Here is a 24,134-nt window from a genome sequence, read left to right as displayed (position 1 = left end):
CTCATTCTACATTGTTGTAAAGCCTAAGGGAGCTAATTACGCCAGGAATTAGCCTGACCCCAAGGTCAGACCTTACCCCAAGAAGAATTTCAAATGGTTTCTAAAATACTCCTTTTCTCCCACCCTTTAGAAGCTAAATTGAATATTCAGGGGGTTACTCAGGTGGAAGATGGTTCAGGGCAGCTCCGTGGCAAGTATCAGCACCAGGACCAAATATTAGCAGGACTCCATGAACCGTGACACAGATCCGCCACTTCTGTTCATCCCCAGCAGCAGCAGGTACAGCAGCAAAAATTAACTAGAAAATTCCAGTTGCTGCACCGCTCACATGTACTAAGTGCTAACTGTATACCAAGCAGCAACATTCTAAGCACCTGCCAAGGATTCTCTTGGTACCGTGTTACCGTCCTCATTATACACATGGGGAAACTGAGGCATGAAGGGGGAAGTAACTCGCCCAAGCTGCAGAGCCAGGATTTGAACCCCAGGGATGTGAGCACTGCTCAGAGCCGCCATACTCCACTGCTTACTGACTTGTCGCTTACTTTTCGACATTTTCTGATTTTTCTACACTGGACATGCAACACATTAATAAATGAATTTTTTAAAAAAATGAACTCGCAAGGGGAGGCCCGTGCCCATTTTCCCAACCATCATTTAAACATCAGCCACAAAACAGTCCTTCCTACCCGCCCCCCCCTACAACCACCCTCAAAAAAAAAAACAAAGGCAAACCCATCGCTGGGGAACTCAGCCCCTATTTTCCATTTAGATAACCAAGTTCCTCTTTTTCCATCCCAGAGCATTTGCCTGGGTGAAGGTGGGAAGTCAGCCAAACACTCACCACGGGCTATTTCCACGTGCTGGTTTTTCTGGCCATTTCCTGGGGCTCAGAGGCCGGCACTGGCCCAGGAACAAAGCTCTGACTAGAGTCTCAGGTGGGCTAGTCACCTTGATTTCTAAACACATGACCTTGGTCAAGGGAGGAGGCAGGCATGACTGGGTGGGTGGCCCAATCCCATGCCCCAGGTGAAGAAAAAGTGGGTCCAAAGGAAGGACAAGCAACTCGAAACGCACAACTTCATCTTTGGAAAGAAGAATAACCTCTGCTTAACTCTGTGCAGGGCACAGGCTGAGCCACTTGCACAGATGGACTCATTTACTTTTCAAAACAACCGCAGGAGGTTGAGACTTTGGGGGCCCCCACCCCCACTTTACAGATGAGGAAACTGAGGCACAGAGAGGCACACTGGCTTGCCCAAGGTCACAGAGTCTCTCCTGGCCTTGAGTGTGTGCCCTGGAAAACACAGAAGTCACCTGCTTTCAATTACATTTGGTTTCTCCTGCTACCTGGAAGTGCTCATGCCCCAGCTGCCTACTCTCAAACTCTGGTTCCAGGGCACCTCCAGAAATTGGGACATCCAGCAAGTCCAGAAATCCAGAGGGAGGGAGCGCAGAGGAAAGTCTGCAAGGCCAAAGACTGGGGAAAGATGCAGGGCCTGGTAGAAGGGAAAGCCAACCACCTGGCAACTTCTGTAGCAAAAGTCCTTGCAGGAGAAAAAACACAACTGTTTCCCCGGATGAGCTTCTTTAGCTAAATAAACGGAGGACACCCCCAAACCCAGTCGACTTTGGAAAACCTGACTAGACGTCAACTGCCAGTTGCCATCAATAAAATACACCCTGGTGCAGAATCTAATTTACAGCCGCCTATTTTTTCCCCTCTGTAATTTATGAGAAGAAAATAAACAAGGAAATATTCCAGTATTCACAGCCAACACTAGACCAGATCCCCATCTGATTCTTACAGAAATCATCTTGCTGTTGTTACACCAGGTACGGGGAGCAAGGACTCCTCAGATTCTCCTCTCTCTGCTAAGTACAACACTACTTTGCAAATAAGTCTGCTCTCCAATTAGTCCTGGACCTTGAGTGCAAAGCTCTGGACTATTTCCAGCCCCAGAGTAAATCTCTGGTCCCACTGGCCTGAAAATGTGAGACATACCCAGAAGTGTTTTGTTATTCTACCAAGTGATACCTCCCAAAAATAAAGCCTTTCCCACGGGGCCCTCAAGGATGACTTTTCAACACTCCAAATGCAGCCTGCAAGGAGAGGACCACAAAACAGAACAAGAAGGTATTTTTGGATGCTAATCACTGGCTCCAACGAACCAAGGGTGTTTCCCTCTCCTGATTCCTAAACAAAAGTGGGAAAACTATCCTGTCCAGAACTGCATTCCGTGTTTACCAATAATCAAGATGGTGGGACACAAGAGTGCTTCCTGTAACAAAGAGGCAAATAGCATTACTGGGAAACTAAAGCCCAAGACACTGGGGATTAAACTACAGAGAATGGACTCCAAGACTCAGCAGGCTCAGCAATGGACATTCAGAAGAAACCTGGAGGTGGGGGTCCCCACAGAGACGAGCCTCACGTTTCAGGGGGTGGAATGGCATGCCCACTGGTACCAGGATACTGGGCATCCTCAGCTGCACCCCAAACCTGACCCCAGGGTCAGGCAAGTCAGAGCAGGGGTGAGTAGCCCTACCTTCTTTCCTGGCTGTTCCTCAAACTTCCCTAATTCTCCCCCTGTTCCCCCAAACTCCCCTCAAAGTATAAGCAAAAGGAAAGTAAAAGATGACAAAAAAAAATTGTAACCACAGGAGACTAATACGGATGCAAAACAAGTGGGGAGGGGAAAACCTCAACCCAGTCGCTGGAAGCCCCTTTCCATAGCCTGAGCCCTTCCCCAGCTCAGCCCTTTGGTAACGGGGTGTTTGCGAAAAGGGGGCTCCACCCCACAAAGGAGATGGGGGAACTTAAGCAGCGAGACATCCCCCACCTCTGGCGCCTCCTTCCCCGGCAGGTTATTTTTAATCGAAAAAGGAACCCCAGAGAGGATAGGGCCCCTCTTTTCAGCCCCCTCCCCCAGGCTCTGGCCCCTCAGCTTCCCCCAAAAGCCCCAGAGCCGGGCACAGGCAACCCCTCCCCAACGCCCTGCTTCCCCGGAGCCGAGTCACCCAAGTTTTCCCCCATCAGCAGCACTCCCGAAGGGGCCGGCCGCGGGCGGGTTGGGGAGCGGAGCCCCCAGGCCAGCTGCTGGGTGGGGAGCCCGGCGCTCGGGGCGGCAGGGGTCCCCGGGGCTGCGGGCCCGGCCCGCCCTTCCCGGCGCTTCGCCCTAACCGCCTGCCTCCCCGCCCGCCGGCCTCCCTCCCTCCCTCCCGCTCCCTGCCGCCGGCCCCACGCGGCCCGGGCGGCCGCCGAGCACTTACCCAGAAGGGGTCTGAGCCATCGACGCTGCAGAAGCCGCGGAGCGCCATGCGGCCGGCTCGGGCACGGCGGGCAGCGGCGGACGGACTAGCCCGGCTGCTGGCGGCGGCGGCGGCGGCGGCGGCGAGGGCGGGAGGCAGCGGCGGAGGGAGCCGGGGCCGCAACGCCGCCTGGTTGGCCGGCGCGTCACGGGGATGCGGCGGCCCCGCCCCGCACGGCCCCGCCCCGCTCACCTCGTCCGGCCCGCTTGGGCCGCGGCGGGAGGTTGCACCGTCTCCGGGCCGGCCGGTTGGCCCCGGACCCTCGGGCGCCCGATCTTACCCCCTCATAGGGGGCCCGGGGAAGTCCTCTGCAGATGCGGCCGCGACCTTTGCGTCCAGACCCCGCGACCGGTTTTCAAATCCTGCTGTAACAACAACGACGACGATAGCAATAGTAATAGAAACAACCGGGGGAAATAGAGTGTACTTATCCATCTTTGAGCCAAGAGAGTGCCAGACAGCGTAGCTGCGTCCTCACTGCACCCTCACTGTTATGACTCCCTTTTCATGAAGGAAGAAAACAAGAGGCAGAGAGGTTTGAGTGACTTCTCCAGGGTCACTGGGCTTACCCAGCCTGCTGACTCCAGAGCTGACGCAGAAACAGTAGGAGGTGGATACTCTATTTAATCTATGCTTTACAGGTGGAGAAACTGAGGCTCAGAGAGGTGAAGCGACTTGCCCAAGGTCACACCGCTGGCAAGTGGCAAAAGTGGGATTGGAACCCATGACCAGTCTGACTCCAAAGCACTCATAGCCTGAAGGCTCCAATCTCCAACCCAAACAGCTGTATGCAAGCAGCTTTGACATTTTCTCCACCTTTTCTGCAGCACTTAGGAAAAAACCAGGTTACTGATCTTTACCTTTGAGGTAAAGAAACTGAGGACTAGAGTTACAGTAATAATTAACAAGCATTCACAGTCATGAGGCTTCCCAAGGCTGAGTTGTTAGCAATGAACATGAATTAACACGTGTAATGCTCACAAGAACCCCAAGAGGTAAGTACTATTATTATCCCCATCTTACAGTTGAGGAGACTGAGGCCCACTGAGGCAGAGTACTTTGTCAGGGATTATGTAGACCGTAAGTGGCTGAACCAAACTTTGAATCCAAGCTGACTGATCGGGAAGGGAGGAAGCTATAATGCTAACCATCTTGCCATACTGTCTCTTTTTAATACACAGGCAGCCAGTGACAGAAGCTGGGCCTGGGGCCTGGGAGTCAAAGCTTTCCTCCTTAATCCCCTGCCTGATGTATGGTTTCCATCACACACACACACACACACACACACACACACACACACACACACACACACACACACACACTGGCTGCACCAAATAAAAGAGGAACAGTGATTGAACTTGAGACTGCCTCCCCTCCCCCTGCCACTGCCCTGCCATGGACCTAGTGAGGGAGGGAGGGAGATAGCATTGTTTTCTGTGATTTTTTTTTTGGCCCAGATTCCCCTCAGGGTGAGTGAGTTTTTATGGGATAATTAATTTCAGGTTATAATGCTCTTTGAGCTGTTGCTTTGACATTTATACATTTAACAAATACTTACTGAGCATTTACTATACGCCAGGTCTTGCTGGAAACAGGACAAAGTTGCTGCTCTTATGGTGCTTAAAGTGTTGGGGTTTCTTGCAGGGGAGGGGTGTTTAAAGTGTTTTTTATTAATGGGAGGGGAACAGGTTAATCAACTAATCACACAAAGTATATTTATAGCTGTGATAAAAGCTAGGAAGAAAAAGTGGGAGTAAGAGGGTTTTAAAGGGTCCTGGCCTACTGGCAGTGGAAGTCAGTGAAGGCTTCCTGGAGGAAGGGTCTTTTGAACTGGGATACAAGGGATGAGTCTGGTTTCATGAGGCCTGGGCTGTGTTCTGGGATGAAGAAAACAGCTTATGGAAAACCATGAAGCAGGACAGAGCAAGTCCCTGGAGGAACCTGAAGAGAGTCTGGGTGGTAGGAATCAGAGACAGAAGCAGAAGGGACTCATCTGGGGCAGGAGGGATCAGGAGGGGCCAGAGCATGCAAGATCTTGTTGGCTGGAGGAGGGTTTTCAGCCTGGCCCCACGAGTGATGGGGAGCCATTTGTGGATTTTAAGCAGGGTACAAGAAGGTCAGATTTCTTTCCATTTTTATTCAAATTCTTTATTCATCCATTCTTTCAACAAATATTTATTTTTATGAAAAGGTGCTCAACATCATTAGTCATCAGGGAAATGCAAGTAAAACCCAGTGAAATACCATTACACACCCACCAGAATGACTGAAATGAAAACGCCAAAAGTCTTGGCAAAGACGCGGAACAACCGAAACTCACCCTCTGTTAGTGGAAGTGAAAATTGGTTCAACCACTTTGGAAAACTGTTTGGCAATTTTTGCTAAAGCTAAACATACAACTACACGGTGACATAGCAATTCCACTCCTTTCCCAGAGAAAGGAGTGCTTTTGTCCATCAAAAGACCAAAATCTGTCATCAAAAGACCAAAAGACCATCTACCAAAAATGTCCAGAACAGCTTTATTCAAATAGCCCAAAACTAGAGACAACCTGACTGTCCATCAATAGTCAAAAGGATGAATAAATTGTGATGTGATACAGCAAAAACATAAAAAGGATCAAACTACTAACGCATGTAACATTATGGACAAATCTCACGACACATAACAAGGAGCAAAAGAAGCCAAACATGAAAGAGTACATTTTTCATGATCCCATTTAGATGAAGTTCAAGCACGGGCAAAAACTAATAAATGTTGATTGATGTCAGAACAGTGGTTACCTTTAGGGAGTGTGATTAGGACGAGGTACAAGAGAGCCTGCTGGAGAGCTGGAAATGTTCTATAACTTGATCTGGTGGTCATTAGATGGTTTACACACACACACACACATCTTAAAATTTGTTGAGCTGGACACTTAAGTTTGCTATGCTTTGCTTTGTAAAAGTTATACCTTACGGAATTCCCTGGTGGTCCAATGATTAGGACTCTGTGCTGCCACTGCAGGGGGCACAGGTTCGATCCCTGGTCGGGGAACTAAGATCCCACATGCCACACGGTGCAGCCAAAAAAAAAAAAAAAGTTATAACTTACACGAAAATTTGAAATAGAAAATAACTAAAATAAAAATATGTATTGGGGCCTACCATGTAGGTGCTGTAGACACTTCGGTAAACAAAACAAAGATCTCTGCCTTCGTGAGAAGCAAGCAAACGACAGACCAAATGAATGAGGATACGGTTTTCCAGGAGCAGAAACTGATGGTTAGAGGGATGAGATAATTTGCCCATGATCCCCCAGCTGCGTGGCAGAGAGGAGACTCAGCCCTGCTTTAACCACCAAACCCTCTCCGCACTTCTTTTTCAGCCACAGACTCACAAGTCTTCCCCTCCCCTTCTTTCCAAGCCCCTTCCTTCCCACCTGTGACTCAAGTACAGTAATGAACACCCTCAGACCCAGCAGCTCTGGGCCCTGGGCCAAACCCACTCAATGAAAGCAAACAAAATAAATTGATGGTAAAAATGCGGGATCTGGATTTCAAGCATCAGCAGCCCTGGTAGACCATGAGTTGAGTGAATCATATATCAAGAATGCCAGAGAGATCCTTTTTGTTTTTCCCTGAAATCAGAGTACCATGTTCCTGTTCATTTATTTCACAGGACTTTTCACTATTTGTAATCATCTCATTTACTTGCTTCATATAGGCCTCCCCAGCCATACTGGAATCTTCCAGCTACTGCTGTCTCTCACCTGGACTGCTGTAACAGCCTCCTGCCTGGTCTCCCCATCCCTGTCCCTCCCCACTGCAATCAGAGCTCAACACAGCAACCAGAGGAGTCCTATTAAAGCAAGGAAGCAACACCCCTGCATAAAGCCCCCCTGGCCTCCTATCGTGCTTAGTACAAAATCCTACTGGATGTGATCCAGCAATTCCATTTCTGGGTAGACCCCCAAAAGAAGTAAAAGCAGGAACTTGAAAAGACATTTCCACACCCATCCCATGTTCATAACAGCATTGTTCACAATAGCGAGGAAGTGAAAGCAGCCCAGGTGTCCATCAATAGATGAACAGATAAACAAAACGTCATCTATACATGTAATGGAATATTATTCAGCCTTAAAAGGGAAAGAAAATTTGACACATGCTACAAGGGTGAACTTTGAAGACATTATGCCAAGTGAAATAAGACAGTCATAAAAGGAGAAATATTGTATGCATCCACTTATATGAAGTTCCCAGAGTAGTCAAGTTCATAGAGACAGTAGAATGGTTGTTGCCAGGGGTGAGGTGGGAGATGGGGACTTAGTGTTTAATGGGTATAGAGTTTCCATCTGAGAAGAAGAAAAAGTTTTGGAGGCAGATGGTGGGGACAGTTGGACAACAGTATGAGTATAATTAATGTCACAGAACTATACACTTAAAAATGGTCAAGGTGGTAAATTTTATGTTGTGTACATTTTATCACAATAAAAAATATACATGAAAAAAGAAAGCAAAAAAGAGTGGTTTAAAAAAAAAAATCCTACTAGGCCTCTATGATATGGTTCTTGCCCATCCCCAATGTCATCTTGAACCGCTTTGTCTTCAGTCGCTGTGCTGCTGCAGCCACACTGAGAGCTTTCTGTTTCTTGAACACCCCAAGCCCATCCCACCTCCAAATCTTGCCCCCTGCCAATCCCTCTGCCTGGAACCCTCAGCCTCTGAAGCTTCAAGTAGCCTGGGCTCCCTGCTCGCCCAGCCTAAGCTCGAATGCCATCTCCTTAGAGAGGCTTCCCTACTTCATTTACCTCGAGTAGCCACCATCCCCTCATCTCACCCCTGCTCTAACATGATCTGAATTTTTTTTTAATTGTCTTTTACCCTTCCTTTCCCCAATTATTCCTGCCAGACCCTCAAATTCTTTTTATTTATTTATTTATCTGGCTGCATCGGGTCTTAGCTGCAGCACATGGGATCTTTAGTTGTGGCATGTGGGATATTTAGTTGTGGCCTGCGGGATCTAGTTCCCTGACCAGGGGTCGTACCCCGACCCCTGCATTGAGAGTGCAGAGTCTCAGCCACTGGACCACTAGGGAAGTCCCTGAAATTTTTTAATTGGTTCTTTTTCCTCCTAGAATAAGAGCATGACCTTATCTTCCTTCACAATTCAATCAGCAAATATTTATTGCCAAACTGTGTTCTGGGCAGGAGATGGCAAACTACTACCAGCCACCTGTTTGTATAAATAAAGTTTTATTGGAACACAGTCCCACATGTCCTTTTATGTATTTTTTTTTTAATGCTCTATGGAATTCTTTCTTTTTTTTTTTTTTGGCTGCGTTGGGTCTTTGTTCCTGTGGGGGGGCTTTCTCTAGTTGTGGCTCACGGGCTCTAGAGCTCAGGCTCAGTAGTTGTGGCGCATGGGCTTAGTTGCTCCGAGGCATGTGGGATCTTCCTAGTCCAGGGCTCGAACCCGTGTCCCCTGCATTGACAGGTGGATTCTTAACTGCTGCACCACCGGGGAAGTCCCCTTTTGTGTATTTTTCATGGCTGTTTTCATGCTACAACCTCAGAACTGGGTAGTTGCAACAGAGACCGCGTGACCAAAAAGCCTAAAATGTTGACCGCCTTGCTCTTTACCTGAAAAATTGTACTGACCTCTGGTCTAGGAGTTTGGCCTACATCAGGGAGCAAAACATACCAAAATCCCCCGCCCACACTTCTGGTGGAGCTGAGATTCTAGTGGGAGAGAGAAAGAGATTTACCTGTTTACAAGATAAATAGGACAGAGTTTAATATAGTTGACTTAGGATAGTTAAATGCTGAGAAGAAAAATGTACAGTATGGGTCAGGAGGGTGGATATCTAGACTCGGTGATCAGGGAAGACAGGCCAAGGAGGTGGCATTTAAGTAAACGTACGAAAGGAGAGTGGATTTTTGGGGAGTACTAAATCAAAGGCCTGGGCTGAGGCAAGACAGCCAAGCTTGGGGAAGAGCAGAGAACCCAGGGGGGTTGGAATGGAGATGCAGCCAGTTCACATAGAGCCTCGTAGGCCCCAGCGATGACTTGGTTATCCTTGGAGTGAAGCAGGAGGTCACGGGAGGGAATTGAGCAGAGGAGCTGGTGTGACTTGATTTTTTCAGCATCACTTGGGCTGCTGGGTGAAAAATAGACTGTGATGAAGAATGTCACCTGCCATATCAGTAAACAAAGGATGTTGTGGCCATCAAGCCATCAGCCCCTGCAGCCACCTCCAACTGTGCACCCTGAGAGGATTCAGGGTGGAGAAAAGCAGGATACTGGCCCTGGATAGTTGAGGTGCCTATCAAGGGAATGATTTCAGTGAGCTCAGATTCTTGCATCTTCCCATGCATAGAGAAGCACTAAATTCATCGACTTGAGATGCCTGGCTTTCTTTGATTAACAGTAACCTGGTGATGATCCAACTACCTGGCTTTCGTTGCAAAAACTCCTGTATATCCTGGCTCCTCCCTTGCCTCTTTGGAGCAGGCCCTCAGAGCTATCTGGAGAGGCTGCCTCCCAGGTTTGAGTCCTCAGAAAGTCCATAAAATAAAACATAATTTTTTAATAATTTTAATAATCTCAGCTTTTAGGCTGTTCATTTTTTGTCAGTCGACAAGACCATGGGCTTGGCAGGGAGGGGCAGAAGCAGGGCTAGCAGCTGGGAAGCAGGGTTTGATATGCTCAAAGAGGTCGAGGAGTAAAAGGGCTAATATCAGCCTGGACTGCCAAGTGGACCCAGGGTCCTGTTTTTGCGAAACTACAGCGTTCAATTATTGTGGACCACTGTATTCAGAACACCATTATCCGAAGCTCTGTGTCTGGCTTGGAACTCAAGGCAGCTTCTCAGCGTCTGAGTTCCAGGAGAGAGAAAGGCATGTCATTGGTACTCATAGAATTTCAAACTGCAAATTTTCTATAATTTTAGAGAACAAAGTTTCTCAGTGAGTAAGAAAGTAGTGGTCACTCAAAGAGGGGGGGTACTGTGGCACTTTAAATCTATGAGTGTCCTTGGAAGAAATACTATTTTCTGTTAACTTTGCAGCCAGCTTTATTATGTCTGTTACCCCAGCCTGGCTGAGTTTTGGATCTCTCAGTCCGATCCAATTTTTACTTTCCTACAATTAAGGATCATGTACTACATTTAGTAGTTTCGTCTCTTAAGTGTCTTTTAATCTAGAATACTACCCACTCTCATATATATATAAAACATTGTCCTGTTGAGGAGAGCAAGACAATTATACTGTAGAATACCCCACATTCTGGATTTCTCCTTTTTTGTTTCTTCATTGGCATGGTTTACTGCGTTCCTCTGTCCCCTGTATTTTCTGTAAACGTTAGATCTAAAGGCTTGATTGGATTCAGGTTAGTATACATTCTTCCCAGAATAGGAGCTACTGGGTGAGGGGGGATTGACTGCAAGGGAACATGAGGGAACTTTCTGGAATGATGGAAATTTTCCATGTCTTGAATGCAGTGGAAATTAGGTGTATACATGTCAGAACCCATCATCAAAGTGGATACTTCAAATGGGTGCATTTTATTAAACTGTATCTGTATAAAACATACCTTTATGAAATTATATCTCAATAGAGGAGAAAGACAATCTGTTTAGATCTCAGCTTCTGTGTGTTCTCTCTCCTAGAACTAAGATGCCTGAGAAAGGGCCTGCGTCCAAGGTGTTCCCGCCTTCACAACTGTCCTTCCTCCACTTTGTAAAAGTAAGGCAAATGCTTCTCAGTCATCTTGAAACTTACTTAAGGCATGTGCTGTGGTGTGAAAACCTGGATGCCGAACAAAAGCATAAACATAATAGTGTGTGGCTAGGAAAGGCAATGCCCCTAAGGACTGGGTAACATCCTTTTGCAATTCGGATGATTTCCTATTTGCTTCCAACCAACATCAAGGAGGCACTGCAAGACTTGTTGGATAATAGATTATTACAAATAATTTCTGGTAATGAATCATAATGTGATGTGTGGCAAATAGGCATTCAAACATGGGTGACCTTGGGGACTTCCCTGGTGGTGCAGTGGATAAGACTCCACGCTCTCAATGCAGGGAGCCCGGGTTCGATCACTGGTCAGGGAACTAGATCCCACATGCCGCAACTAAGAGTTCACATGCCACAACTAAGGAGCCCACCTGCCGCAACTGAGACCCGGTGCAACCAAATAAATAAATAAATATTTTTTAAAAAACATGGGTGACATTGAATTACTTGGCTGTGACAAAATTTCCATTCCAGTCTCCTGTTTATGTGAAAAACATTTCTCAGTATTTACTTTATAAAAGCAAAAAAAAAGGAATAGAGCTTCTTCTAAACTCTATCCCATTCCAGCAATAAATAATATTTATCCACAGACAGATGGACAACCCCCCCAAAAAACACCAAAAAATAACTAGCCCATTCATCTCATTAAAAGACTCATTTAGAATAAAACATACTTTTCAATGTATAACAATTACTGATCATAATGTGGTATATTTATGTTGTTTTGATCAATTATATTCAAATAATAATTGTAATGATAATTTAGAGAAAAATTTTAACACTTAGAGCCTTTTTTAAAAATTTAATTTTATTTATTTTTTTTATGCAGCAGGTTCTTATTAATTATCCATTTAACACTTAGAGCCTTATGAACACACGATACTCTTCAAAATTAGAGTCTAAGGGAAACCGGACGTTAATATATATATACACATATATATTAACATAACTTACAAGCATTTTGTTGCAGAGAAGTATGATCTGGTGATTAATTTTAAAACTTTTCACATATTATATCAATATTAGAATAGAAGTTTGTGGGAGAAATAGAATGGAAATACAAGTTCAAGTAGAAAAAAAATGGTAAAATTAAACTTCCAGGTGTTAAAAGCCTGTTCTTTTTCTTTTCCTACAAGATTTTCCATTTATTTCCATGATGGTGTGTGATTATGCTCATGGATTTTTAAAAATAAATGATGATAGGTATATTTAAAAGTATGAAGTAAAATTATATTCTAAAATATCAATATTTATAATAACTAGGAAATTAAGACTGCAACTATTTAAACTTACAATAAACAAATTTTAGGGACTTCCCTGGTTGGGCAGTGGTTAAAAATCCACCTGCCAATGCAGGGGACACGGGTTCAAGCCCTGGTCCGGGAATATCGCACATGCCGCAGAGCAACTAAGCCTGCGCGCCACAACTACCGAGGCTCGTGTGCCTAGAGCCCGTGCTCCGCCACAAGAGAAGCCACCGCAATGAGAAGCCCATGCACCGCAATGAAGAGTAGCCCCCACTCGCCACAACTAGAGAAAGCCCGTGCACAGCAACGAAGACCCCACACAGCCATAAATAAATAAATAAATGTATTTTAAAAAATTTTAGATGTCAAGTTAAAAATATGCAAGGGGTACAGAGTTCTTAGAAATTATTTAAGAAGAAACACAAGTAAAATACTTGAAGATCACTAAACAAGACCTTTTGTGCATCTCCTGAGCAGAAACCATGTGCAGGCAAAATGCTCAAGATCAAGACTGACAGGTCCCTGCTCTCATGAGATACCATAGTAATAAACAAAGGAAGAAAAACAGCCAGTTTCAGGAGTTGATACTTTGAAGAGTACAATAAATATAATAGACTGTTCCTTGGATAAGGATGAGGGTGGGGGTGGGGGGAGAGGGGAAGTTGGGTTGGTCAGGGTCTCACAAAGGAAGTGACATTTGAACTGAGACCTGAAGTGAGGATGTCAGCAACCAGAAAACCCAGGAGAGAGAGATTCAGGCTGAGGAAACAGCAAGTGATAAGGTCCTGTGGCAGAAACAAGCTTGGTGTGTTCCAGGAATAGAAAGAAGATGCTGTGGCTGGAGCATGGTGAGCCAGGGGGAGTGCAGGAAAGGTAGGCTGGGGTGTTGTAGGCCATGCTGTGGAGTCTGAATTTTATCCTGAAGACAATAGGAACCCTTTAGAACAGAGCTTCTCAACTTCTGAGTTTCTCAATGTCCTATTGACATTTGGTCCAGATAATTCTTTGTTGTGGGGGCTGTCCTGAGCATCATAGGATGTTTGACTGCATCCCTGTCCACTACGCATTAGATGCCAGTAGCCCCCTCATCCCAAAACCGGTTGTGACAACCAAAAATGTCTCCAGACGTCGCCAAATATCCTTTGTGGGAGGATACGTCCCTATAATGGGAGGCTACACACCCACCAGAAACGGTTATGCTAGTCTATAGCTGATGAACAGGAAAACACTCATGACCCCAGTAAGTCATGACAAATTAAACACATTTTCTCCCTGCTCCCTCCCATAACCTCCCTGAAATGACCACTGAGGAATAAAGAAGGTTAAACTAATGAGGAAAAGGAGAATAGGAGAGGAAACAACATTAGATGAAGAATGTTGACAAAATTTCAGAAGATAGAAAACAGTTGGGAAGTGAATTAGCCAAACACAGAGACAGAGGCCAAGAACTAAGCTAATCCCCAATGGACAAACCAGAGGAATCTGAGAAACTGAAAATGCCCATCATATATGGAGGCTGGGGTGAGTTGGGACCAAAAGCTGAAGAACTGTGTGGAAGTCAGTATAAGGAGAGGGTGGATTCTTCCACCCTATAGAGCAGGTGACTCTATCTTTCCCAGCCACAGCATAAGACAGGAAGTTTTAGAGAGTCTAGATTTGGGAAAGGGCAGAGTAGAGGATGGAGTGAGTCATGAAACTGAAAACAGGAGGATGAAGTGAGAGGGTATCTAGAAATGGTGAGACTTCCAAGCTCCCAACCCCACTTGGCTCCCACAGTGATGACAGTCAGGCTTAGACCTCTGAAGTAATCAACACAGCCTCAGTTATGCTGCAGTAACAAAAATCCCTAAATCTCAGTAGTTTAAAACAATGTTAGTGTATTGTTTGCTCAAGTTTTATGTCCTTGTGGGTTGTCTTCACTCAGTTTCTTGGAGCAGCCATGATCTGAAGGTGGACAATCACCACACCAAAGGGAAAAGAGAGGTTCAGAGTCCTGCTTAGAGGGATATGTCAATTTTTGGGGGATGAAATTTATATAACATAAAAGTCACCATTTCAAAATGAACAATTCACTGGTATTTAGTACATTCTCAATGTTGTGTAACCACCAACTCTATTTAGCTTCAAGTTGTTGTCATCATCCCAAAAGGAAACCCATACACATAAGCAGTTGCTTCCCAGGCCCCTCTCCCCCCGTCTCTGCAAGCATCCATCTGAATTCTGTCCCTATGGATTGACCTATTCTGTATGCAGGTAATCCTCACTATATGTGGATTCCATATTTCTGAATTTGTCTTACTACATTAACTTTAACTTATTTGTAATTTCAAAATCGAGAGACTTCCCTGGTGGTCCAGTGGGTAAGACTCCGTGCTCCCAATGCAGGGGGCCCAGGTTCCATCCCTGGTTGAAGAACTAGATTCCGCATGCCGCAAATGAGTCTGCATGCCTCAACTAAGAAGTCTGCATGCTGCAACTAAGAAGTCCGCGTGCTGCAACAAAGATCCCATGAGCCACAGCTAAGACCTGGCACAGCCAAAATAAATAAATACGTAAAAATAAATCCTAAAAAAAAATTGATAGTTGTGGACTTTCCTGGTCATTGGTGGAGCAGCAACAAATTTGACTTGCTCTACATGCATGTTCCCAGCTGAGGATGAAGGAGGCAACACCCTTCTTATTTCAGCTCTCATACTCTAAACAAGCGTTCATGGTATATTTTGTGCCACATTTTGCATTTTCGTGCCTTTTGTTTGTGATTTCGCTGTTTAAAATAATCCCAGGTAGAGTGCTGAAGTGCTGGCTAGTGTTCCAAGAAACTACATGTGTTAGGTAAGCTTTGTTCATGCATGAGTTTTAGTGCTGTTGGCCGTGAGTTCAATGTTAATGAACCAACAATATGTATTAAATAAGAATTTAAAAATTTTTTTTTATTTTTGGCTGCGCCACACGGCTTGCAGGATCTTAGTTCCCCGACCAGGGATTAAACCTGAGCTCTCAGCCATGAAAGCACAGAGTCCTAACTTGGACTGCCAGGGAATTCCCTAAATAAGATTTCTTTCAACAGAAGCACATATAAATCAAGATTATGTGTTGATTGGTTCACGAAAATGTTGTGACCAGAGGTTCACAGGAGCTGTATTTCCCTAGAAGAAGTGATTCCGTACTCAATAATTAAGTGTTCCCAGAGACGCTGTAGAACATATCTACCATGAATAATGAAAATCGTCCAATGGAATTTGTAAACGGAATCATACATTATGTGACATTTTGTCTGGCTTCTTTCACTTAGCATAATATTTTTGAGGTTCATCCACATTGTAGCAAGTACCTGCATTTCATTCCTTTCAATGGCTGAGTAATATTTCATTGTATGGATATACCGCACACTGTTTATAAAGCCATTCATCAGTTGAACGTTTGGACTGTTTCCATCTTTTGCCTATTGTGAAGGGTAATGCTGTCAATATATGTGTACACGCATTTTACCAGCCAAAGACTCCAGTCATCTGAGAAAAGCTTTTATTATGAAAGACAACTCCAAAACAAGCAGGAAAATGGGATTTGGAGAAACAGTGACAATGAGAGGAATGAAGTAAATTTCTAAAACTCTGCCATAAACATCTTAGAGAGATAATAGATGATATAGCATTCCTGGAACCGAACAGGCTATCTTTTTTTTAAATTAAACTGTATTTATTTATTTTTCTTTCCAGTGTTAAGATGTAATTGATATACAGCACTGTATAAATTTAAGTTGTAAAGAACAAGATATCTTTTTTTTTTTTTTGGTGGTACGCGGGCCTCTCACTGTTTTGGCCTCTCCTGTTGCGGAGCACAGGCTCTGGACGCGCAGGCGTCCCCATGTCCCCTGCATCGGCAGGTGGACTCTCAACCACTGCACCACCAGGGAAGCCCCAAGAACAAGATATCTTTTAAAAGGAATATTCAGGGAATAACAACAACAACAAGCTCTTGGAAATCAAGAAACTAAGAAGTAAAAAATATTCAATGAAACAAGAGGAAGAAAAAAACTGAAGAAGTCTTCCAGAGAGAAGAGGAAATAAAGAACATTAGAAGATCACAACGGAAGGTCCAATATCCAAATAATAAGAATTTGAGAAAAATAAAACTGGGAAAATAAAGGAGAGAAAATTATCAAGAAAATAATAATTAAAAATAAATTTTCTGAACTGACGGAAGTGATAATTTTTTAGAGTGGTATACTGGAGTATTTAAGGTGAAATGTCATGATCTCTGTAACTTACTTTAAAATATTTCAGCAAATCACAATGCGATACCACAATACACACACCAGAATGACTGTAATAAAAAGGACAACGTCAGAAACAGATATGGGTTGTAGTTTGCCTTCCTTCTTTCCAATTCATGTCTAGCTTCCCCCCACCCCGCAACTGCTGGCCTTGCTGATCTCCAGCAACTTTAGGCCCATTGAATCCTCCACCAGCGTCCACAGTTTTATAAGACTTAATCTCAATAATAAATCCCTTATTATGAGTTGTAAGGACTCATACTGGTTCTGCTTCCCTGTTCAAACCCTAATTGATGTAAGTATGGCACTAATTATCTGAGGAAAGGTGGCTGCTTATGCATAGATGCTACGGCAAGCACAGTCTCTGAAAGGCCTCACCAGCCATTAGTAACAGGAAGTATTTGGAGGGAGGGGTTTGGAGGTCCAGTGGTAGGGAGAATTTTCACTTATTTGTTTTTTTGCAATTTTTTGTTTACCTTGTGATTGTATACATTTTAAAAACACAGGCTAATGGTAAAATATAACATGTATCCAGAAAAAGTGCTGTAGGTAGAGTATGTAGTGGTATCTCATTGTGGTTTCAATTTGCATTTCCCTGATTACAAATGAAGCTACTTTTTTTTTTCATTAGCCATATCGATTTCTTCCCTTTTGCAAGGGCTTCTTAAAGTCTTTTGCCATTTTTCTATCAATTGTCTTTTTCTTAATGATTTCAGGGAGCTCTATTTAGTCTAGGTATAAATGCTTTGCCATTTACATATATTTCAAATATCTTCTACTAGTCCATGGATATTTTGACCCTCTTTTGAAGAGGTTTCTTTTGAAGAAAATGTGTATTTCCTCTTGGTACAGCCTGAGTGTTTGTGTCCCCCCACCCCCCTCAAATCCATATGTTGAAATTCAAATCCCCAATGTGATGGTATTAGGAGGTGGGGTCTTTGAGAGATGATGAGGTCATGAGGATGGAGCTCTCATGAATGAGATTAATGCCTTTATAAAAGAGACCCCAAAACAAAAACAAAACAAACAAACAAAAAGATTAGCTTTGGGACTTCCCTGGCAGTCCAGTGGCTAAGACTCTGTGCTTCCACTGCAGACGGTGCGGGTTCAATCCCTGGTCGGGGATCTAAGATCCCACATGCCGCGTGGCACGGCCAAAACAAAAAACAAAACAAAACAAAAGATTAAAAGAGAACCCAGAGAGCTCCTTTGCCCCCTTCCACCATGTAAGGACGCGGCGAGAAGGCACCAGCTATCAACCAGGAAGAGGACCCTCACCAGAACGTGACCGTGCTGGCACCTTGATCTTGAACTTCCCAGCCTCCTGCACTGCGAGAAATCAATTTCTGTTGTTTAGAAGACCAGGGATCGAACCCAGTCTGTGGTATTTTGTTATAGCAGTCTGAGCAGATAAGACACCTCTTTTCTCAACATAAATGCCATAGACTCTGGATCTTTTTTTACCAACTCTCTCACGAGACTCTTGCGGGCAAGGTGAGAAGGCACAGGCTGTGTTACTTGTGTTCAGAAGCTGGGTCTGCAAAGCCCACAGGCACTGATAAAGAGGTCTGTGGGGAAACGTTCTCAGTGTCACACTCTGTTCTCTGCACAGTCCTTTTTAAATTTGTGGTCATCATTTATTAAGTTACAAAGATCCAGGCCCTGTGGTAAGAACTTTATATACTTGGCCTATTTTCTCTTTTTCACTCCCCCAGTTACCAGAGCCCATGTATCCATCAGTTATAGAAGGCACAGTCTAAGGCCACGATACGTTGAAGTCCCCAGGAAAATGTTTTAATTCTTTTGGAATCAGAAGAAAAATAAATAAATATAACCCTGCCTTTATTATATTTGTCTTTATACCAACACCATCATAAAATATAGTTTTAGATTTGTGTGTGTGTGTGTGTGTGTGCGCGTGTGTATGTGTGTGTGTGTAAGAATGTGTCCCAGCCAGCAACCTTATAAGGTGGGCACTATTGTTATATAATTTATTCAAGGGAAGAAACTAAAGTCTGAAAAGTGACTTAGCCAAGGTCAGACAGCTGGAAAGTGTGGGAACAGGGACTTGAACTTAAGCCTGGGGAACCCTAAAGCTTTTACGCTTGGCCACTAACCTAAAGGGTCCCCAGGTCAACACTGTCATATCCAGGGGGTGTATCTGGCTGGAGCTGGGGAGGTTTACCCTGGAAGAAGTCTTAGAGGAGATTTGATACAGTCTTCAAATATTTTAAGAGCTGTCACATGGAAAAAGGATTAGCCCAGTTTTTTGTGGCTCCTGAGAATGGAGCCGGGATAGGTGGGGTGGGGTTATAGGAAAGCAGATTTTGACCCAGTCACCTGTCAGTAGCAATTTATCCTGAAAACCATAGGAGGGAAGTTTGACCTCTGTCCCTGACAAGGAAAGAATTAAGAACAAAGCTGTGTTGGAGAGGATTACTGCCTTGGGAAGGGAGTTGGAGGAGAACGAGATGAATTTTTACGTCCCTTTAACATTAAGATTCTACACTTGCAGATATTAGAGGTTCAGCAAGTGTAGATGAGTTGGGATCCTCCCCACCCCCACCCCGATTTCACCAATCCTTAGTGAGCCCTCTCATGCACTCTTAGTGGGAGTCTAAATGGAAACAGTCTTTTTGGAAGAGCTATTGGCAGTATCTATTGAGACTTTCCATAACTTTTGACTTAGCAGTTCTATATGGAAGAATCTCTACTATGATATAAATGCACAAATGTGCAAAGATATTTGCCCAAGGATGTTTACTGCAGTGTGTTTATAATAGTAGAAGGTTTACAACAGCCAAGTGTTCATCAGAAGGGGACGGGTTAAATGAATGATGAAACTAATACAACATTGTAAATGATTGTCAATTAATTATGGACAATTATTTGACATTGTAATTATTGTCAACTATACTTCAATATAAAACTAAACAATATTTTTGAAAAGGAAAATAAATGAACGATGATAAACGATTCATAGATCATACATGGTATTAATGATCCAGGCTCTGTTGTAGGCCCTAGGGATGCCCAAATGAGCCTAAGTGGCAAAGGCCCCCCCAGCCCCACCCTGTGGTTGTCCCCCTTGTGGAGTGTGGGAGGAAAATCAGACAATAAATCTGTTTAATAAGTAAATCAAACTGCACATTAGAAGGTGGTGAGGGTCGTACTGAGAACGCAGGGATGCGGAGTGGAGGTGGGGGCGGGTTGCAGTTTTCAGTATGGTGTCCCGGGCAGACCTCACTGAGAAGGGAACGTTAGAGAAAGGCTCAAAGCTGGATGGGACACCCGCCACTCTGGAGAGTTACTGGGAGAACACCTTTGAAGGACCTGGCATCCAGCAGGCTCTGAAGGACAGTAGCTGTTGTTTATTTCAGTCCCCAGGAATTAGCAAGAGCCCCCAAAACGCTTACCTAAGGAAGATGCCTAAAAGTTTGCAAATGAAGAGCGGGAGGGCTTGGACTCTGGTGACTGTTTTTTACCTGCCTCCCCAGAAAGCAATTGAAACATCTCATGCAAGGGAAGGTTCTTGCCTGTGTGTCTTGTTTGCCCACCTGCCTTTGTAGCAATCCATCTGCCCATTGTATTTCTTTCTATCAGTTTCACTGGGTGGAGGAGGCTCACCAGCTCCCTTGTCCTTGATAAAGCCCCGGAGGGCCCCCATTAGGCAATGATGAAGCTCTTGGTGTGGTAAGGTCTCTCCCTAGACAGGAGGTTACTCAGCAGCAGCCCCTTAAACGGTGGGAGTCAGTCCCTATCAGTGCATTTATTCTGAGTCTTGGCAACAGACAGATGGGAGGTACCAAAGGGATCTATGGGTTTCCCTGACTCCAAGCAGACTTTTATCTAGCACCTTCTAAAAATGGCTCTGGTCTCTTTAGGGTAACAGGTTATGGGGTCTGCTCTGGTTTAGATGTTACCTGAAGTAGGGAAAGGGGCTCCTTTAAGGGGAGAAGAGACAAGAGATTTCTATACAAAGCTGGAAATAAGTATCCCATGAGATGAATAAAGTCCTAATGGGGGGATAAGGAAAGGCTTCCCTGGCACCAAGGACACTGCTGGTGGGACAGGAGGAGACACAATTGGGGTTTTGACACAGGGAAATGGGGATGGTGTCCCAGGCAGAGAGCACAGCAAAGAAAAACACACAGAAGCAGCTAACAATGGAGCATATTTAAGCTGTTCTAAGTAGAACCTTTTGTCAGGAGCATAGTGATAAAGAAAATAATAAATAATAGTAATAACCAACATTCATTGTATACTCACTATGTGCCTGGCAGCATTCGAAACACTACATCCTCTCTATAACCCCCACAACACTCCTAGAAGACAATATATTAACAGCCCAACTCTATAGGTGAGGAAACAGAGACAAAGATCGGTTGATAATTTGCCCATTTGTGGCTGAGGGGTTTATAACACAGCACCACCACCAATAATAATAACCACAATTATTAGCTGCCATGGATTGATCGCCAAGCCCTTTCCTGAGTGTTGGCCATACCTCCTCCTCTGATCCGACCTTCACTGTCCAGTGAGGTGCCCAGCTCAAAACCATGGAGCTGGTTAAGGGTAGAGCCAAGATGAAAATCCAGAACTGACTTCCAAGTCCTGGTTCTTAACCACGCCACTGAATGACAATTTCCTTAACTCACAAGCAACAGAAGATGTGTTTTGTGTAAATTCATCTAGCAACTGGAATTTGGAGGAGAAGGAGGCAAAAAGCCTTCCTATCAGTGAGAGGAGTAGTTAACCTGTTTGCCCAACAGAATCATTGGGAGAAGTGTATTATACCCTTCAGATTCTGGCTATAAATGCCAGCTCTGTTTCTTACCAGCTGTGCATCCTGGGCAACCTCTCTGTAACCCAGTTTTCTCATGTACAAACTAGAGATGATAATACTTATTATTTAGAGTTACTATGAAGATTAAATGAGTGCATCCATGTGAAATGTTTACATCTGTATACAATAAGCATTTACTGTTCGGTAATAATGATGGCAGTAATGGGCAGCCAGGTTTGGGAACCACTGAGTTTAGAGCCTATAGAAATAATGTAAACTAGCACTTCCCAAATTGTATAGCTGTCCTCTGATGTGGGAGATAAGAATTTTCTTATCATATGGATTTATCAATGGACTATTTATGAAACAATGAGATGTTTTTATTCTTAGGAAATACAAAGTGAAGTATTTACGTATGTATGCAACTTATTCTCAAATGTTTCAGCAATAATTATATACAGATACAGATAGATATAATTATATATGTTATTACTGCTGAACCATTTGACAGTATACATGGACAGTATATATATTGAGGATATATGTGTATATATATATATGTACATATATAAATAATCCTCTCTCTCATAGATAGATAGAGATATAGGTTTAGAGATAGGTATAGATATAGATATGAGAGAGAAAGAGGGAAAGAAAGAGAGAAAGGGAGGAGAGAATGTAAGAAGATGTTAACAATTAATATATCCAGGTAACAAATATTGGGAAGTTCATTGTGCTATTCTTGAGATTTTTTTCCATAAATTGAATTATTTTGCAAAATAAAAAGAAAAGAATATTCTTTAAAAATCACATTGGCTCATTCAAGGCTCTGAGAAGTTCTGTGATAAATAAATTTGTGTCCCCCCAATGCTCCCTGAATGTGTTTAACCTGAAAAGCTGTTTCTTCCTTGTTACTTGTAATTCCAGACAACACTTTGGGCATAGTCTCAGATGATACATGTGGGAATGAAAGAGAGAAAGGCTATAAAAGACGCGACAAAAGTACAAACCACAGGACTAGGCACACTGAGTCATGAATTTGGGTTTTGGTTTCTGGGGGGGGCGGTGATCGAGCTGTAGATAATTCAGCTCCTCTGCTGGTTGAGTAGGGGCAGGTGGAGAAGGCATTAAGTTTTACTTTAGATGACCTTAGGACATGCAAGTAGAGGCTCTGAGCAGACAGCTGTAAACATGGTATGGAAATGGAGAGAGAAGTCAGCTTTCATTCTGAGAATTTGATAGAGTAAACAGTAGAAGTCAAGTGAATGGCTGAGACCACTGAAAGAGAGAGGGATAGTGGATATTCGTCATTTTTTCCTACTCAGCATCCATTCCCCCTGCTTCAACGGCATCTTAGTTTTCTTTTGCTGAGCTACCTACTCCTCACTGAGAACATTCTTGATGAGACTGTCAGTCAAAATGCCTTCCCTCTCTGGCCAAGGAGTGGGCATGTGAACCAACCTGGCCAATTAGATTCTTTCTTCTGGAAATTTGAATACTGACCAAAGTGACATCACAACCAAAAATGTTTGGATCCAATTCATTCCAACATCATTGCCCTGGAAAGACTGTACATACACATTACTTATGTATCATCTTGCCAAGGATGTTTAACCTGGATCCAATTATGAGGGAACAATAAGACAAATATCAAATAGGACATTCTATTAGACATCTGACGTGGGCTCTCCTAAAAAGCCAGTATCATTAAAAAAAAAGAAAAAGGTGGAGGAATCATTCTGGACTGAAAGATATTAAAAAGATATAACAATTATGGGCTTCCCTGGTGGTGCAGTGGTTGAGAGTCCGCCTGCCGATGCAGGGGACACGGGTTCGTGCTCCGGTCTGGGAAGATCCCACATGCCGCGGAGCGGCTGGGCCCGTGAGCCATGGCCGCTGAGCCTGCGCGTCTGGAGCCTGTGCTCCGCAACGGGAGAGGCCACAACAGTGAGAGGCCCGCGTGCCGCAAAAAAAAAAAAAAAAAAGATATAACAACTAAATATAGCACATAGTCTTGATTGAATCCTGAACTGAGAAAACAAAAGCCAACTATATACATTTTTTAAAAAAAAAAACAGAATATCTAAACAAAGACTTTAAGTCGGGCTTCCCTGGTGGCGCAGTGGTTGGGAGTCCGCCTGTCAGTGCAGGGGACATGGGTTCGAGCCCTTGTCCGGGAGGAGCCCACGTGCCATGGAGCAACTAAGCCCGCGTGCCACAACGACTGAGCCTGCGCTCTGGAGCTTGCGAGCCACAACTACTGAGGACCGCGTGCCTAGAGCCCGTGCCCTAAAGCGGGAGAGGCCACCGCAGTGAGAAGCCCGTGCACCACAATGGAGAATAGCCTTCGCTCGCCGCACCTAGAGGGAGCCCGCACGCAGCAGCGAGGACCCAACACAGCTAAAAATAAATAAATAAAATAAATTTAAAAAAAAAAAGCAATGTACTTTAAAAAAAAAAAAAGACTTTAAGTCAACTATTTTATTTATTTATTTTATTTTTGGCTGTGTTGGGTCTTTGTTGCTCCGCGCGGGCTTTCTCTAGTTGCAGCGAGCAGGGGCTACTCTTTGCTGCGGTGCACGGGCTTCTCATTGTGGTAGCTTCTCTTGTTGTGGAGCACCGGCTCTAGATGCGTGGGCTTCAGTAGTTGTGGCACGTATGCTCAGTAGTTGTGGCTTGCAGGCTCTAGAGTGCAGGCTCAGTAGTTGTGGCACACGGGCTTAGTTGCTCTACAGCATGT

General features: G+C 44.2%; 1 protein-coding gene and 1 pseudogene across 3 annotated transcripts in view; one reads left to right on the top strand and one right to left on the bottom strand.

The window, feature by feature from the left end:
* The window catches only part of ABCC1 (ATP binding cassette subfamily C member 1), a 131,394-nt gene extending 127,985 nt beyond the window's left edge, over positions 1 to 3,409 (bottom strand). For 2 of the 3 annotated variants that reach the window (XR_004345736.1, XM_032604779.1), the window contains exon 1: positions 3,274 to 3,409. Coding sequence is in view for 2 of the 3 variants with exons in the window: in XM_032604779.1 (XP_032460670.1) it covers positions 3,274 to 3,321 (48 nt within the window). In the remaining variant the exon portion in view is untranslated. The remainder of the gene's footprint in view (positions 1 to 3,273) is intronic. The other variant, XM_032604780.1, reaches the window with a different exon arrangement.
* The window catches only part of LOC116740475, a 29,948-nt pseudogene continuing 9,133 nt past the window's right edge, over positions 3,320 to 24,134 (top strand).

The sequence above is a fragment of the Phocoena sinus genome, chromosome 15 (genome assembly GCF_008692025.1).
Source record: "Phocoena sinus isolate mPhoSin1 chromosome 15, mPhoSin1.pri, whole genome shotgun sequence".
NCBI classification, from domain to species: Eukaryota; Metazoa; Chordata; class Mammalia; order Artiodactyla; family Phocoenidae; genus Phocoena; species Phocoena sinus.
This window is presented reverse-complemented; position numbering and strand designations above follow the sequence as displayed.